Source organism: Eucyclogobius newberryi, unplaced genomic scaffold (assembly GCF_026437365.1).
Source record: "Eucyclogobius newberryi isolate DKJ021-1_F unplaced genomic scaffold, fEucNew1.0.hap1 SCAF_5, whole genome shotgun sequence".
Lineage (NCBI taxonomy): Eukaryota > Metazoa > Chordata > Actinopteri > Gobiiformes > Gobiidae > Eucyclogobius > Eucyclogobius newberryi.
Genome location: NW_027316167.1, coordinates 27,618,262 through 27,634,655, shown reverse-complemented (window position 1 = coordinate 27,634,655; position 16,394 = coordinate 27,618,262). Strand labels below are relative to the sequence as shown.

Below are 16,394 nucleotides of genomic sequence, written 5' to 3'. Positions count from 1 at the left end.
GGTGGCAGTACTTTGCTGAGTACAGACAATGCGCATGCGCATCTCGGCCAATGCCCTTTCACCGGGACGTAATCGTGACGTCGTGTTGTTGACGATACGTCTGGTGCTGCTGCTGCTGCTGCTGCTGCTGCTGCTTTTCTGTTGTTTCGTGCAGGTTGTTTTTGCTGTTGCTTTCCCTGTAATTAATGAACTCTCTGGACACAAAACAGACATGTAGAAAACGTAAGCTATTTGAGTCGAGCTAGTCAAACAAAACACAGTCTCATTCATTCGTCTTATTATAGGAGCCCAACGTGGGGATTCTATTTGATTTGGCAGTTTGACACTGTGCTAACAATCATTTCACAAATAGTCTAGATGCCCTGATAAAAGGACCAGACCGCCTAACTTAGAGCAGAGGATCATTTTAGGCGATTTTAGAAGATGGCAACTAACCTCCATGAAACCATATTTATGGCAAAGCAAGGAAGACACAAAAACCTTTTTCTTAACTACAAGAACTTGAGTAATTTTCCGGTTGAACTGCTTAAAGATGAAGGCCTTCAGTTTCTTGAGAGACTGTATATGAAGAGGAATTTACTTACGACTCTGGTGAGTAAAGCATCACTACACTTCATTCTCTAAACTTCATGTTTACCACCACTAACCACCATGTATTGTCCTGATTCAGCCTGATGATCTTGCACAGAAACTCCCAAATCTAATTGAACTGTAAGTAGAAGTACTGTATGTAATATTGTCATTACAATGCAGTTCTAACGTGCTCAATACTTTGTCTTTCTAAGGTATTTACACTCAAACAACATAGTAATCATCCCTGAAGGTAAGCGGGGGACTTTTTCTAATACATTCAAAACGTTCCAAAAAAGTTCATGCATTTATTACTTTGTATTTGTTATCCATAATATAATGTGGTTTTGATTTGAAGCGATTGGAGACTTGGCAAGACTGCAGTCACTGGATTTGAGCAACAATGCTCTTCAGATGCTTTGTCCAGAAATTGGTCGATTGCGATCTTTAAGGCACTTGCGACTATCCAATAACCAGCTGAAATGCCTTCCCTCAGGTAAATCCTCTTTGATTATTAATCAGTAAGTTATGATGTAACCCTGCAGCACTATTGTACCACATGTAAATTGATTTCTGACTTTTCATTCATATAAAGGATGTTTTTGTGATCTGTATTAGTATCATTTACTCTACATGACATATTTTAGATATTGGTGACCTGCAGGAACTTGAGATTCTGGATGTTTCCATGAACCAGCTCACCTCTTTGCCTGACAGACTGCACCACTGCCTATCACTTCAAAATCTCACCGCAGACCACAACCGCTTACGGCATGTTCCCCGGCAGCTCTGCTGGCTCCATCGCCTCAACCAGCTGTCAATGGCCGCTAACAGACTCGACTTTCTTCCACTGGGTTTGTATTGAGTACACACACTTATGTTTCTGATTGGTGGGACAAAGAAGCTTGGCATTTGTCCACCAATCAGTGAACTTCAACAGGGTGCATACTGCCCTCGTGTTCCTTCTGTGCCGCAACAGGAATCCTTCATAAACACCGGTCGTTTGTTTATTTCAGATTTAGGCCGGTCCCGGGAACTACAGTTTGTGTTTGTTGACCACAATTCGGATCTGAAAGGCCTTCCCTCCTACCTTTACAACAAGGTCATTGGCTGCAGCGGGTAATATACTGTACTTTACTTTTTTTTAAAATCATGTATTGTTTGATGTATGAAATGAAATAACTTTTCAGCTGTGTGTTTCAGGTGTGGAGTTTCTTCTCCAGTACAGGAAGAATGTGCAAATGAGCCACTGGGTGCACTACCAGCTGAGGTAAAGGTAGTCGGCTCAAAGACTGGCGCTGTGGTTCCCTTGGAGGAGCTTGCCTTGAGGACCTTACACCAGGTCTGCCACCAAAGGTTATCAGGTGAGTCTGTTTAATATTGATTTTACAAGTACATCAGATCTGATGTTCTCTCCCATGACTGTGTAGATTTGCACCTTCTGCCTAACAACACGTTGCCCAAGAGCCTAATGGACCTCCTGCAGTTTCCTCTGGGCCACTGTCACCGTTGCAGCCAAGCCATGTTTACCATCATCTACCCCAAACTATTCCCCCTCAAGGACACAGCTCTGGCAGGGGTGCACCGCAGGTTTGGAGACTCTTATTTTAAAAAGAAAAAGAACGTAACACAGAAATATTAGGATTTTGTATATATTTCATCAGAAAGATTTGATGATTAATGATTCAAAGAAAAGCAAGACGCAACTATTGCTGAGCCGGTCTTGGGCCTCATTTATAAAGCCTCGCTCTCTTCATCAAAAGTGGTATTTATAAAAAAGCTCTGATATGAGAATGGATAAGCCCTCGCTCCATAGTAAGGTCCTGGGATCGATTCACTACCTCTAAAAACCTTTACATGGGCTCTTCCCCCCTGTGGCCTGTGCGAGTGTGTGTATGTTGTTTCAATAAAGCACTTCTTTATAATTTGTCAGAGAATCAGAGTTCCCTTTCCCCTAAAGTTCCCTGAGAGTTTGTCTTCTGCAGCGTCTCTCCTGAGCCTTTCCTTCTTGCTCTCCGTTTGTCAGTCAAAATCATTCATTATTGGCTCATGTTTTCATACTCACTGCTGTGGCGTAAAGGGGGTGAGGCATGAGGTGGGATCATGTGCACAGAATTCTGCTGCTCCAAGCAACATTCAAGAGGACAGTGTGTCAGGAAGGGCAAACTGAGGGTTTTTATCAATTTTAATATGTTTTCACGTACATGAAATTTGCGTTTTGTTAGTACGTACTTTCTCAAGTAGAATTTGATGCATTCTTTCATAAATGTGGCCCCTGACCTGTCACATCGACTGTCACCTGGTTGTTTCAATGCAGATCAATCCACTGCCTGTCCAAAAAAAAGAGTCACATGCTCTAATAGTTCAGAAGACCGCCTTTAGCTTTGATTACAGCACACATTTGCTGTGGCATAGTTTCAAGAATCTCCTGCAATATTAAAAGATATTATTTCCATCCAGTGTTACATTATTTTGTATTGATGTATTGATGATGTGAGAGAGTGACCACTGCACAAAGCTTTCCCCAGCTCCACTCTCACTGGGGTTCATATCTGTAGTACATTAGTTTCTGCTTCTCCTTATGTTTTCTCTGCTCGATGACAATGATTTGACCAGTCTCAAACATATTCAGGTTTAAATACCGTGTTGCAGCTGAAAGTTCATCCCCTGCAGTAGTTCTCCAGCAGGAGGCTCCACCTACTGTATTTGCTTAGTTGAATCCAAGTGGCCACTTTTTTTTGGTCAGGCAGTCATAAGGTCATAGTGTGTGGAACATTCTAGGCAATAACATTTCCTTGGAGAAGTGTGACAAACTTGCCACAAGAAAAGTTACACGGTGCACATTTAAACTGCATTCTAACATTTGTTGTAAAGCTGCAAAGGTAACTTGCTAACCATCTTTGTTATGTTCTTTGTCTTTTCCAGGACAACTGTGAGCTTTGTTGCCTATTGCTGCTCTAGTCGCTGCCTTGGGACCTTTGACCTTCAGGGATGACATCATAGTTTATTTTCAGAGAGATTTTGCCTTGAAAAGTGACATCCACTGGAACATGACAAATGAAGATATTTGTCTCATCCTGGCTTTGGACACTAACATTTCTACACAAGTTAACCAATTAACTATGGACTAATATTTTATTGACTGAATGGATCAATGCTATTGCTTAATGCTTAATATACATTTCTTCAATATTGTGTTTTCCATAAGTATGTACTAACATCACATTTGATATTGTAGACTAAACTTCTACATATAGATATTTACATCTTTACTTTTGAGAATGTATGATATGACACTTGTTGTATTTGCACTGTATCACAACATGATTTGGATAATTGCTATTTTATAGACTAAAATATTTTTAATAGATGAGAAAATGAGTCTTTTTCTACAATGGGAAACGCCTTGACGAAAGAGGGATTACACCGTACTGTGTTTGTTATTCTATTTGAAGCTATAGAAACATCATAACTGCCACCTGCTTGTCTCCATTGAGATGTTCACAGTATAGCATTAAAGTTATCCAACATCTAGCATTTATATACACTACAGATGTTTGAAATGCCCCCAAATACCTTGAAAAACATGTATTCCTACTGTAAGCAAGGTCGCCTCTCCACAGATCTGACATGTAACTCAGACTGATGGCGCCACCTGTGTGTCAACTTGGCTATATTCTAAGCAAAGCAATAACATCTCCATGGAGACAAACTAGTGGTATACCTTCGCCCGAAAAAGCTGTGTGGTGCATCTTTACTATAATCCTCCTTCAAACAAAGCATGACAACTCTTTCAATAACCAAATGCCCTGAATGAAGGTCGCATGGTGATGTCTGTAAGTCAATTATATATTGTCTTTTTGTTCCCCCTATAGAGTTTATGAATAATTTGGACCTTTGGACCCGGTCTGTTAGACCGTACCATATTGTCACTTCTGAAGTAATTTCTCTGCGCGCTATTTATTAATTGAATTTTATAAATTAGAAGATATAGGGGTTGATCCCTGAGTGAGAGATCTGCTGTAGCAATGCACAAAGAGTTAGAGATCAGAGAGATGACGGGGATAATTATTGGCTCTACACTAAGGGTTGAATTATCAAGCATCTCCATTACCAGAATCAATGCTCAAACCATTACTCTGCTCTTGCACTTGCACCAGTGATTCAGCTGTCTGTCAGCACAGTGGGGATATCACATCTCTGCTGAGCACACATGAGGTGCATGTTCTGCACGCGCTCATGGAAACAAAGGCAAAGTGCACACACATGAAGGAAGATCCGACAAAAAGGGTAGACCTGCCCCAAAGTAGAATCTAATTTATGGATCATGCTCTGGTCTGGCCTATCCATGTTTTCAAGTTATGGCAATGGTCCTCCGTTACCATAGCAATCATCAAAATACTTTAAATGAGGAAAAGTACTTACCTTTAGTAAAACAAACCATTTACTTGAAGCCTATGAATATTATTTATGTCTGAAATTTCAGTTTTTGCAATTATAATCATTATAATGGGATAATCCATCCCTTTTAGCTTGTGAATACATACAATGTGTCACAGTTGGTGTTATGTATGAAGTCACATTAATAACAATAAGTTTGACAGTGTTTAGCAAGGAACCGCTGATGAGAACAGGTTAATTATCACCAAAAAGTGGTCCCTGCATCATTTAAACCACATGCGGTGTTTCAACATCCTTAAATGCTGCTGACACTTACATTTCTTAAGTTAATATTTAAAGGTTGTTTGCGTTGCAGATGTAGTATTGTAGTCTTGTTGGATTTATTTCAAACTAACTAAAACAAAATGGGAGTGGAAAGCAGGTGCCGAGTGTTTCTCTCCGTTAATCCTCCGACGTCACGTCAGAGGGCGCGGCCATTTTGTGTTTTCAAGGGACTTGCAGTGAGTCGGAAGCTTTGTGACCAAAACGTCAAATTAAAAGGGCCAAAACACTGGAGCAAACAGTTCGGACTTTAATACGACCACCATGTTGTTCAGTAGTAATACACTGACTGTAATCAAATGCAATAATTTGTGGCAATATTTTATAGCTTGAAGTTTTATCCAGTAAGAGAGCGCAAAATGGAGATTCTGCTCTTATTTTTGTAAAGGAAACAAGGAGCGTGTGCAACACTGTTTTCTTTATGCATGAAGGGCGACGGGGAGGAGTGTTTTCAGCGCGATCAGTGCTGCTGAAGCGAGCCAGGGACAGACAGGTCCTCACTCTACCGTTAAACACCAGAAAATACCTGAAAAGAAGAGACAAGTTTACAACAAAATATCCCTTCCTGGTGAGTCTTTTTTAAACCCTTGTTTTTTCCTCTACTTGTCTTAGACAAGTAACTTTAAACGATTCCAATCCTTATATCTGAAATTCTTAATAAGCCTATTCATTTCAACGCAGCTCATGTTAATAAGTTTTGCCAAGTAAGTATTTGTAATAAAATAAATTTTCTCACAGTAGTAGCGCGCGTCCGCCTTACAGACTTCACAAATCACAAAACTTAACTACAATAAAGGGGGGAAAGCATGTATCATCCGTAAATTGTTGTCTTATAGTTGATCTTCTCTGGTGTAAAAGGGAGATTAGTCTTTAATTGATTCAGAATGAGCTAATACGATACATTGATCAGATCAGCACCACGGACAGCTCCGCCGCGCTTTGGACTTCTCAAGGGAAAACTAGGGACAAAAGGTACAAGTGATGGGCGTTTCATTTGGCTTAGTTTAGCTGTTAACATGTTACTTGTGAAAGTGATAGTGGGGCGAAATAATCCAAGCTGAATCTACTTGTATAGTTTGCTGCTTGTTTCATTTCCTGGATGCTCAGCTCAGTTGGTTGTTATTACACATGTTTGACTTTGTGGTAGTGGCTTTGAATGGCTGTCAATTAGCTGCAGTGTTTGTCAAACACTAAAAGCACGCGTGCCTATTGTCCCACTGCATACAGGAAGTACGCATAGCTCCCCATATAGAAAGATATCATTTCAAAGTCCCTTTTATTCACTTTCTTCTTTTCTAATTCTGATATTAAATGTGCACGTTGTAATGTTTATTCAAGTAAATTTGGTTCTGTTTGACCCTGTCTAAATGTCAGTCAGGACAAAGAGCTCAGGAGACACTTAAGCAGATCAACACGTGTCGCTGCTGCCCTATCTCTGTTTGCCACCATGTCTATGCTGGTTTGAATGGTTGTTCATTATATATATATATATATATATATATATATATATATATATATATATATATATATATATATATATATATATATATATATATATATATATGTTTTTTGCCCCTCAAAGGTATGTGATTAATTTGGATCTTCTTGTGGCATACGTTTTCCTTCAATCCCTATTAACCCACCCTCATTTCATATCATCTTGAACTCTCAAAGTGCCAGATGGTTGCTTGGCATCATCTCCAGATTGCGTGCCTAAAAATCACACAGCAGTTTTGCAACTATGGGGGAACTTTGTGCGCAGATTCGTTTTTTGGAAACCGGCTTGTCGCTGCTTATTTTTAGTTGCTTTGTGAAGGGATCAAAATACATATGCCAGAGAAGTGTGTTAGTCATTGGCACATTGTGAGTTGTTCACTTCAAGAGTTACACGTGCGTTTTTTGCCCACAATTGCAGTCATGTTACAAGGATGCACAGTGACTTCTCATCGCCTTTGGACTTGGAATAACTCTACATCTTCCTCCAGCCTTGAAACCAAAGCGACATTTCTGCTCCTCTGACTAAGCCCTCCCCCCAGCATAGGCACACACGCACACGCACACACACACGCACGCACGCACACACACACACACACACACACACACACACACACACACACACTAATTCCAATGCTCTCATTGGGCAAGGCACATCATATCTGAATCTGAGAACTCTTCGGAAATGGAGAACTGGCCTGCACTCATCGATCAGAGTGAAGGGGCGGATAGGCTGTAATCGGAGGCTGATATACTAGCTCTGTTCCATAAATGTGTTCTGTCCACAAAAAAATATCTTTTAGACAACATTAGAGGTCACAAGAAGATTTAAAGACGACATTCACGTACAATGGTTTATAGCCAATGGTTTATAGCCAATGGTTTATAGCCAATGGTTTATAGCCAACAAAAACAGATAAAAATAGGTAAGATAAGATAAATTCACAATCTCAAGGCATTCAAGATTGTTCTTTGTGTGCTTATATGGGTGAGTTTAATGTGCCCTACCCCTTTTTTGTCATCTGCTCGTTTCCATGGAGATGGTTTTGCTTTGCCTTTATGGTAACTGAGTAATATCAAGGTGGATAATTTTAATTCTGCCACATTCCAGGCAGAGCAATAACACTTCCTGTGAGACAACCAGGTTTAAATCCTCATATCATGTTCTACCAAATAATCTTCCTCCTTGCCCAATCATTTTTACAGATTACCAGATTTTCTTTCTGAAGTAACTTTTTAATTGGTTGGGGTTATGGGAAATAATGAGTCTTTGGTACTAGATTTTAGTTTTTCATTCCAAAGTCTAAAATGAGAGAACTTGATCAGACAGTGGGACTGCTCAATTATGGGGGGGAAATATCACAATGATTTAACCCCGCGACGAGCTGGCCCCTGCCCAGCGAGTACCCCGCATAAGGCCCAAAGTCAAGTTGAAATCACATAATTTTCCAGACAACTACTCACTTAGAGAAAAGGTCAACACATCAACGCACCTAAAATGAAGAGAATGAACCGATTAAATGAAAGTAGGTGACATATTTCACAGAAATAGAAAGTCTACAAGCAGAAAGGTACAAACTGTGAGCAAAATGTCAACTTAAGGAAACATGTACATCTGTTTTTTACCTTTACTCCCTCTGTTTCAGTACTCCCTCCCCATACATGCCTAAGTGTGCCGAGCACTGTAAAGTGAACAGCATGTACACTGCTTGAGGATGACAGGTGTCCATTTGAATGTGCGCGAAAGGACGAGAGGAGCGAGCGAACACATGCAGCAAACGTGGGAGTGTTGTGTGCTACTGTGTGTGTGTTGCTGAAAGATTGGGAAAAGAAAGGAAGAAAGGCGCATGTAAGAGGCAGGCCAAGTAAAAAGCAGGCCAAAGTGCATTATGTAAGTGTTGTGAGGCATAACCGTGAGTGTGTGTGTTGTGCGTTCGCCATACAGATTAATCCTGGCTTTATCCTCAGTGAATGGGACAGTGGAGCTTTGCAGTGATTATCCTGCAGGCTTCAGATGATTGCTTTGAATCACAAGCTTGTCCACCTCATATTTATCATATTGTTATCGTCAAAATTATGGTCCAATTTGACTGCTGTTTGCAATTCATAATTCATTCATTGTGCCTTGTTAAGCGTCCGACATCTCATTTCCTGTTCTGTCCTGTCTTTTGGATTATATAACACAGAAATGTCAGAATAACAATCTGCTTCATCATCTCTTCTCAGATGGGATGCGAAAACAAAAATGGCAGACTACTGGGAACTATTTGTTTTGGCTTGAGCATCCTGATTGGCGCCCGCCAGGTGGTTAGAGGTGTGAAAGTGACTTAGGGATTAAAAGTGTTAGGTCAAGTTAAACAACATGATATTGTTTTCTATATTATTTTTACTTGTTTTTGAATGTTTTTCTTGTTATTTTCCAAAGCAGATATCTCCCTGTGTGTCCGTCCTGTCTCTCCATAGGGAATGTTTTAATTCAGTGAGGCCATATTGTCACAGCGGGCAGTATTGTGGGCCAAAAGCAGCACAGTGTGAGCCTCCTTGTTCCTTTCGTATTCCTGTAATGAGAGCAGAGCTGGATAAACAATGACAATGACATAGAAGCCAAGTGAGAATTTATATGATTACATTTGATACATTTGATAGGATCAAAAATCTACCAGTGACATATAAATCAAATGCAGTAGTAAATAAGTGACATGTTGATACATGGATATAAGTTAACGGCAGCATAGTATAGACCAGGCCTATTCAACTTAATTTTCCAGAGGGCATGATTTTTCGGAGGGCCAAGGCCTCTGGGCCGGAGGTGCACAACATGCAACTGTAACATTTTTTATGCACAAAATATTCCCACCACTGATTCAATAAATTGAGTTATAACATACAATAACTGCTGATGCATTAGATTTTGTGAAATAACATAATGCTTTATCAAAATTGCTTTGAAAATTTCCCATCCAGAACTGAACTAGAATTAAACTAGGACTAGACTAGTATCAACCAGATCTGAACCAGGACTATCTAGGACAAAAATTAAAACAAAATTTGAAGATGTTTTGTGGGCTGGATTAAATTGCTTGGAGGGCCTGATTTGGCCCCCGGGCCATATGTTGAATAGCCCTGGTATAGACAGTTAAATATGTTCATGTTCGGGGGGGGGTCTGCCACCTGCTTGTCTCCATGGACATGTTATTGCTCTGCCTGGAATATTGTATGACATTATGACATTAATTTATATTATTATCCTTCAGGATAAAACGTTTTCTGCCCTGAACTGAACTGAATTGAAACAAGGAGGTGACGCCACCAAGCCAAGTTACTGATCAGATCTGTGGAGAGGTGACCCCGATCACAGTAATAATGCATTTTCAAGGTAGTTTTGAACAATAAAAATCCTATAAATGAATAAAGGCAAAATATAATGCCATACACTGTGGAACATCCCAGACAAACTTCTACATGGAAAGATACCTTAAAGTGCACCTTTAAGGTAGAAGGATTTTTATTATTTTTATTAAAAACGTGGCCATGAAAATAAGTTAAATACATAGCCAAATAATTTAGGAAATTATTGACTACCAAATTTCTTTGGAGTTGCACTATGTAGCTATTCGGGCCACATGCTTTTGTCCATGTAGATGTTATTGATTTGCTGATTATTTTTTTTACAGTTTGGCATTAAACTTAGCCTTGTGCTGTCACTTGCTTTTCTAAATTAAGGTACTCTCTTAAAACGCTCTACAATTAAATCCAAACAGTGCACAGAACAGTTTTTTTGTTGTTGTTGTGTTTGGGCAAAACAAATGTGACTTAATCAGGCTTACAACAGCAGCTTTATTATTGCGTTCATTGCAGTAATGTGACTCTAGTGGTAATATTATTACAGTAGGACCAGTGCAGACAGCTGTGTTGTGAATTGCACAGGCAGCCAGGCGAAAGGCAGTGCTGTCTGAATGCTTTAGCCCTCCAGCTCCCATCAGGCTTTGTAGGTTATCCACATCTCGTCTTATTTACTGCATGTAGGTCAGCATGGCGCCACTGCACTGCATGTACCTGTGCATAGCAGTGTGAAACTACCACTTATAATGAACATTTTGTGGCACAAAATTAAATAGCACAACTCTCCGGAATGACGGGGATGTGTGTTTTTTGGAACTGATTAATTGGTCCTGCAGTTTGTACAATAGCAGCTCCTATCGTTCAAAGGTCAGTGCCTTCAAGTCCCGCGATGTCTGTTCAATTTCCCATCATTTATGTCACTGTTTCACGCTGGAAAATGGGTTTTGTCCCCAAAGTCCAATGAATAAATACAGTTTGACCTCACGAGAGCAAGATTGACAGCAATAGTGATTCCCTTTAATCCAAAACAGCCTGAAAGTTTCCTCTTGCATGTTTCAGAATTTGCTGACAGTTTGTGCATCTGTGTCTTTCCAGTAAACGTGATATGTTAAACCACCAAATAACAGCCTCATAACAGAAAGAAAAAGAGTGCAAAAGGTCTCCCAAAGCACATGACCCTAATACCCGATATCTGTTTGCAGTGACACATGACGCATCAGCATGTTCCTGGGAGTCCTTATTATATATGACAGGCACTATGCATTGCCCCCCTCCTCTGCATCAATGTGACCCAGCAATAATTATAGGCCTATGTTGTCCTTGTAACGCTGTATAATTACACCAGTGCCGACCACATATCTGCACCCACACCGAAAGAATAACGATGTACCCATTCAAACTATTGTACTTGTTCTCCTAAAATATTATTTCAAGGACAAGAAATGTGTTGTTTGAATGCAATATATGGAGTGATACCTAGCTCTTTTCTTACGCTTAGTTGGCATACTTTTATAATAGAATCCTAACAAAAATCATTGGGTTTCCTACCTAACCTAAGCATATGATTTGATTCCCTTTTATTATTAGAAATGGGACAAGATAAAATTCCCACAAGATTGTGCACATGTGGGAAATGATTCAAAAAAAATGTTTAAGCACTGTTCAGTTACATCCAGTGAGAAGTTGTAGTTCTAAGAAAGAAACAGTTCTACAGTGACAGCACGAATTAAATTGAATAAATACACCATTCTGAGGCCAAAATTGTGAGCTAGGGTTGTCAAAATGTTTGCAAACCAGATACTTATCAATCCTAAACCTTGTAAGTATTGATTTAATTTGAAAAAGCACATTAAGAGGACACAATTTGACCTTTTTTGAACAGTTTTAGAATGAGCTTGTGTAGAAAATATCAGTTTGACATTATAGTGTTGTGATAATTACACAGACCTTAACTTCACAATTTATGTATTAAATTATGTCAAAATCTCTTATACTCACTGTACACAGTCTCATTTTGTCTTGTGGGAATTCTGTCCCGTTCATGTTCTCTAACCTGATAATCTCATAGTGATCAAATAAATGCCTATGTATTACATCATTTCAACTCAAATTACACATTTCAAATACATGTATCTCTCGACAGCATCAAACTGTGGTCTCTTTATGGGAGCCAGCAGATGTTAGTGTCCTATTAAACAGTCATTCACTTGTTCACACACTCTCAGCTAGTAGGTAATTAAATAATGATGCAGCCTCGTCTTCATGGTGAGTAATACTGGACCAACTGCACTTTGATGTGGAGAAATGTTGTTGGTCTCACAAACAGCCCGGCTCTTACACCCTCAGTGTCCATCACCCACTTCCTCTTCTGTGATAGTTCAGCTGCCACATTCCCTGCAAAGCAAAGTGTTTCATCCACAAGGGCACATAAAGACAATATAGGTAAATAAACACTACACTGTGATAGTTTTTGTTTGTTTTATTAAGTTTGGTTTGATTATTCTTGTTACATTTGGAGAAATACTCTTGCCAGGGAAGAATTCATTTGGCAGCATCCCAGGATTTGTTTTCAGTTCATATGGTATAATGGTTACTTAGAGCATTTACCCCTGAACTAGCTCTATGTTTTAGTATTATCATTAACTAATTAAGTAATAGTTTGTTTTTGCAATATGATCATTATAAAATCATCTTTTTGAGCCCAAGATGTTGTTTGTCAGAAGAATTGTCAGAATTGAACTTAAACAGTTCACCGTTTTACATTTTGTTCATTATAAACCATAATATTGATATGAAACGGCTCAGTAATAGAAACAGGTCCATTCATTTCGCCTTCAAAACTGCTGAAATGACAGTGACAGCAGACTTTCATTCAAGATGCATGTTTGTATTTTTGAAAAGTGGCTACATGACATTTTAGAGTCTTTCACACGATCACATCAACAAGTGCAGAGCAGTGGGCGGAGATAGGGGGCAGGTGAAAACAGACATTTTCTTAGCACTCAAGCCTTAATTGCAGGACAACACAGGATCACACAAACATGCACGAATCAATCAAAATACAACTTTCAGTAAACTAATGATGAGGAAACCCTGTTGTAGCAAGGTTAAATGCTTATCAAAGTGGATTTAGCATAATCTGTCCCTTAAATGTTAGAAATACACTGCGCGCCCCATGTGGTGACCATTACAGCCCACATCCTGGCATAAGAACCACAAAACTCTTTCATAGGCCCCAGAAACGTGCGGAGCTCCCATGGTTCACTACTGAGCTGTCCTTCAGAGCCCTGGCAGCCGCACAATGGCATCAGAATAGAAACACAACGGCGCTCACGCTCTCATTTGCCAACATTTCTGAGCACACAGACAGAGTGAAGAGTACGACATCATAGCTTCACATTTTCCCCCCACGAATGAGGTTAAAGTGCGAAAATCTGTCAAGTGAGCAACTGATGAGCCTGACCTGGTTTTGTGTTTGGTTCAGTGGAGCATCGCTGTCCCCGCCTCACCCGCTCCAAACACTGCTCATCAGCTCGTCACATAAACGGGAGCGTGAATGATAAGCGTCATGCTGCGTCTGTGCACAGCTCTCTCACACGCCAAAACCCTTTTACTTTCTAATCCCATATCTCCAGACATGCCATTCTCAGTCTGTGAGACCGCATTTCACCACAATTTCATACTGAATTCACTCAACTTCTCGCCCCTCAAATATATTGCTCTTCATTCAGAGCTTGTCTCCGTGGAAGTCACCGTTTGTGCTCTGACAAGATTTATTTTCCTTGCCTGAAATAGCCCGTCTTCCCCCTTTTCCGATCAGGGCGGTGTAGTTGCATGTTAATCGTGTCAGTCTATGACAGGGCTAATCCAGCCCTTCCCCCTGGAGTCCCGGGGCAAAACTGAACGCCGCTTGAACGCTGCTGTGCTCACTTTGCACACTAGCAACAAACTTCTCGCATTGGCACTGCGCCGTTGCTCAGCGTCATCACTCAAATGTCTTTTGGTTGCTAAGTTGCATTCGTGGTGGTGCTGCATAATTATTCTTATTAATAATTTATCGCTGCCCTTTTAAGACTTCCACAAGTCAATAGGAGAAGATGCAATGTGGCAACCTCTGTGTCCTGATTTAACATGTGCGTTGGTCATCTAGTAAAGTGCAGCGCTAGCCTGAAGTCACAATTATTTATTAGGATTATCACATTTCTGTTAAAGTGGAATTGAAACTAAGTAATACCTAGGAATAGCAATACCTAACTATATATCTGTAATTGTTCTTTTGATTATATACTATCAGAAAGTGTTTCCGGGAGCTGTTTAGCACGAGGGATCTGGCAGAATGAAGAGAAACAAAGTGAAGGAGAAGGAGTGGAGAGAGAGTGACAGAGTAGTAAATCCTCTTTCGTGGCCGACTTTAATCTCTCTGTGGTTTCATCCCGCTGCTCTCGACCCCGCACACTGCAGCCGCCCTCGGCCGGGAGAGGGCCAGGCCTGGGCAATCTTCACTCCCTGGAAGCATTCTAAGAAAACACTTAGCGTATTATTCAGAGAATGTAGTACAGCATCACACAGTAGAGTACTAGTGTCGAGTTCAGTGACACACGCTGTAGCTAAACATTGTTACAAGGCATCGCAAACATGCATCACACCTGACTCTGTACTTGCTTTGTACTCATGAAACATTCAACCATTGTGGCTCAAATGAAAAAAATCCTCTGCGGCTTCCTATTATGATAAGATAAGATAAACCTTTATTTGTCTCACAATGGGGTGTTGCAACACAGATTAAGTACAGAAACAGATCAGGCACAGAAGTAATATAATCAAAAAACCTCTTATTCTCTTAATAAATGGAATAAATGGAGATTTGATAGTCAAGGCTGTCAGCGTGGTCCGACAGAGCGGTGCTTTCTTCATGATGGCGCACCTGAGGGCCAAAGACTTATATTATTGCTCGAACACTTGTAATTCTCGTGCTAGTAAGCAAAAGTATATCATATTATCAGTACAAATGTAACTGCTGTTATTTGAAACGCTGGCAGAACAAGATGAATAGTGTGACAAACATCTCGGAGCGGGGAGAAGAGCACAGGCTGTTCTTCGTGTGCAAGTTGCCACATGATGCACAGAGATGAGCAATCGGCGCCTGATCAATACTAATGCAGCACAAACGAGAAGCAAAGGAGCCGAGAGAGAAACATGTTGGTGTTATTGACGCGTGCGACTGTGCTCTGTGTTCTGCTGCTGGAGCCTTCAAAAACGTGTGATGACAGCTTTCAGATTGGGACGTGACTCAAAAGAATATTAGGCTGTTGCTATTGACGACGCACCAGTTTAGGAACCTGCTGTCAATAGGTTGAAGCGGTTACATTTGTTCAACTTTTATCTGCTCGTTTCCACGGAGTTGTTACCGCGAAGCCTGGGATGTGTCACAGTATCGCATTAAACGTATTGGTCTCTATTAAATCAAACAAGGCCTAGTTACAGGTCAGATCTGTGGAGAGGAGACTACTGTAGGACTGCACGATATTAGAAAATAGTGTGTAATGCAGTATGGCCGGTAATTACTGCAATGTTGATATTATTGTACTATTTTTGACACGTATGTTGAACTGTTCATAATCATAACCATAGCCACTTATTGCAGATAATATTATAATATACTTTTACTGCTATTTGTACTGTACGTTTTAGCCAATTCTTGTATTGTACTAAAGAGTTTCTTGTTGTTGCTGCTCTACTTGCACATTGTGTTAGATTTAAGTCTATTTTAAGTCTATTTAAAGTCTATCTTGTCTAGTCTATTTCTATTAAGTTATTTATCTTGTTTTTTATTGTGAGTTTCTATTCTCCTGTCGTTCTTAAACTGTGCATTGTAATTTTATTATTGTGGGACGAATAAATGTTCTCTTAATGTATCTTATATTGAAACTGAAATGATCAGACCTTAATTTACCTGTCAAACTCTGTCAAAACATTGACAAAACCAACATTAAATCCAGGCTAATTTAGGACTTGAGGAAAATGATAAGTCCAATTTGCCTTTTTTTCATTATCAATAAAATTCTGTCGGACAGAGAACCTTTGTGTTTTTACAATGTATTTCATTTATAGCTTTATTGATTATTGTGTCAGCCAGTTTTGCAATATCAATACATTCCAGGCAAATAAATAACATCTTCATGAGACAAACAGGTGGCAGAAAAGTCCCATAGTGAACCTTTTAATGCCAAAAGATGTACTGTATGTGGATGGATTACACTTTTAGA

At 39.9% G+C, this 16,394-nt stretch overlaps 3 protein-coding genes across 4 annotated transcripts in view; all 3 read left to right on the top strand.

The window, feature by feature from the left end:
* sv2ba (synaptic vesicle glycoprotein 2Ba) overlaps positions 1 to 16,394 on the top strand; it is a 114,494-nt gene that overhangs the window by 76,486 nt on the left and 21,614 nt on the right. The gene's annotated exons all lie outside the window — the stretch shown is intronic.
* Positions 316 to 3,694, top strand: lrrc28 (leucine rich repeat containing 28). The gene is made up of 9 exons (XM_072465537.1): positions 316 to 591; positions 671 to 711; positions 786 to 823; positions 929 to 1,066; positions 1,218 to 1,424; positions 1,587 to 1,689; positions 1,774 to 1,934; positions 2,001 to 2,160; positions 3,496 to 3,694. The coding sequence occupies exons 1-9, from the start codon at positions 424 to 426 to the stop codon at positions 3,563 to 3,565; spliced, it is 1,086 nt and encodes a 361-aa protein (XP_072321638.1). The 5' UTR covers positions 316 to 423; the 3' UTR covers positions 3,566 to 3,694.
* LOC140380661 (synaptosomal-associated protein 25-A-like) overlaps positions 5,708 to 16,394 on the top strand; it is a 30,781-nt gene continuing 20,094 nt past the window's right edge. The window contains exon 1 of one of the 2 annotated variants that reach the window (XM_072464548.1): positions 5,708 to 5,860. The gene's annotated coding sequence lies outside the window, so the exon portion shown is untranslated. The remainder of the gene's footprint in view (positions 5,861 to 16,394) is intronic. The other variant, XM_072464547.1, reaches the window with a different exon arrangement.

Bases quoted from the DNA above. Each gene is read 5' to 3' on its own strand.
- lrrc28 (XM_072465537.1), top strand. From the start codon at position 424: ATGGCAACTAACCTCCATGAAACCATATTTATGGCAAAGCAAGGAAGA. The intron at 592-670 runs GTGAGTAAAGCA...GTCCTGATTCAG, and splicing joins GGAATTTACTTACGACTCTG to CCTGATGATCTTGCACAGAA. The intron at 712-785 runs GTAAGTAGAAGT...TGTCTTTCTAAG, and splicing joins CTCCCAAATCTAATTGAACT to GTATTTACACTCAAACAACA.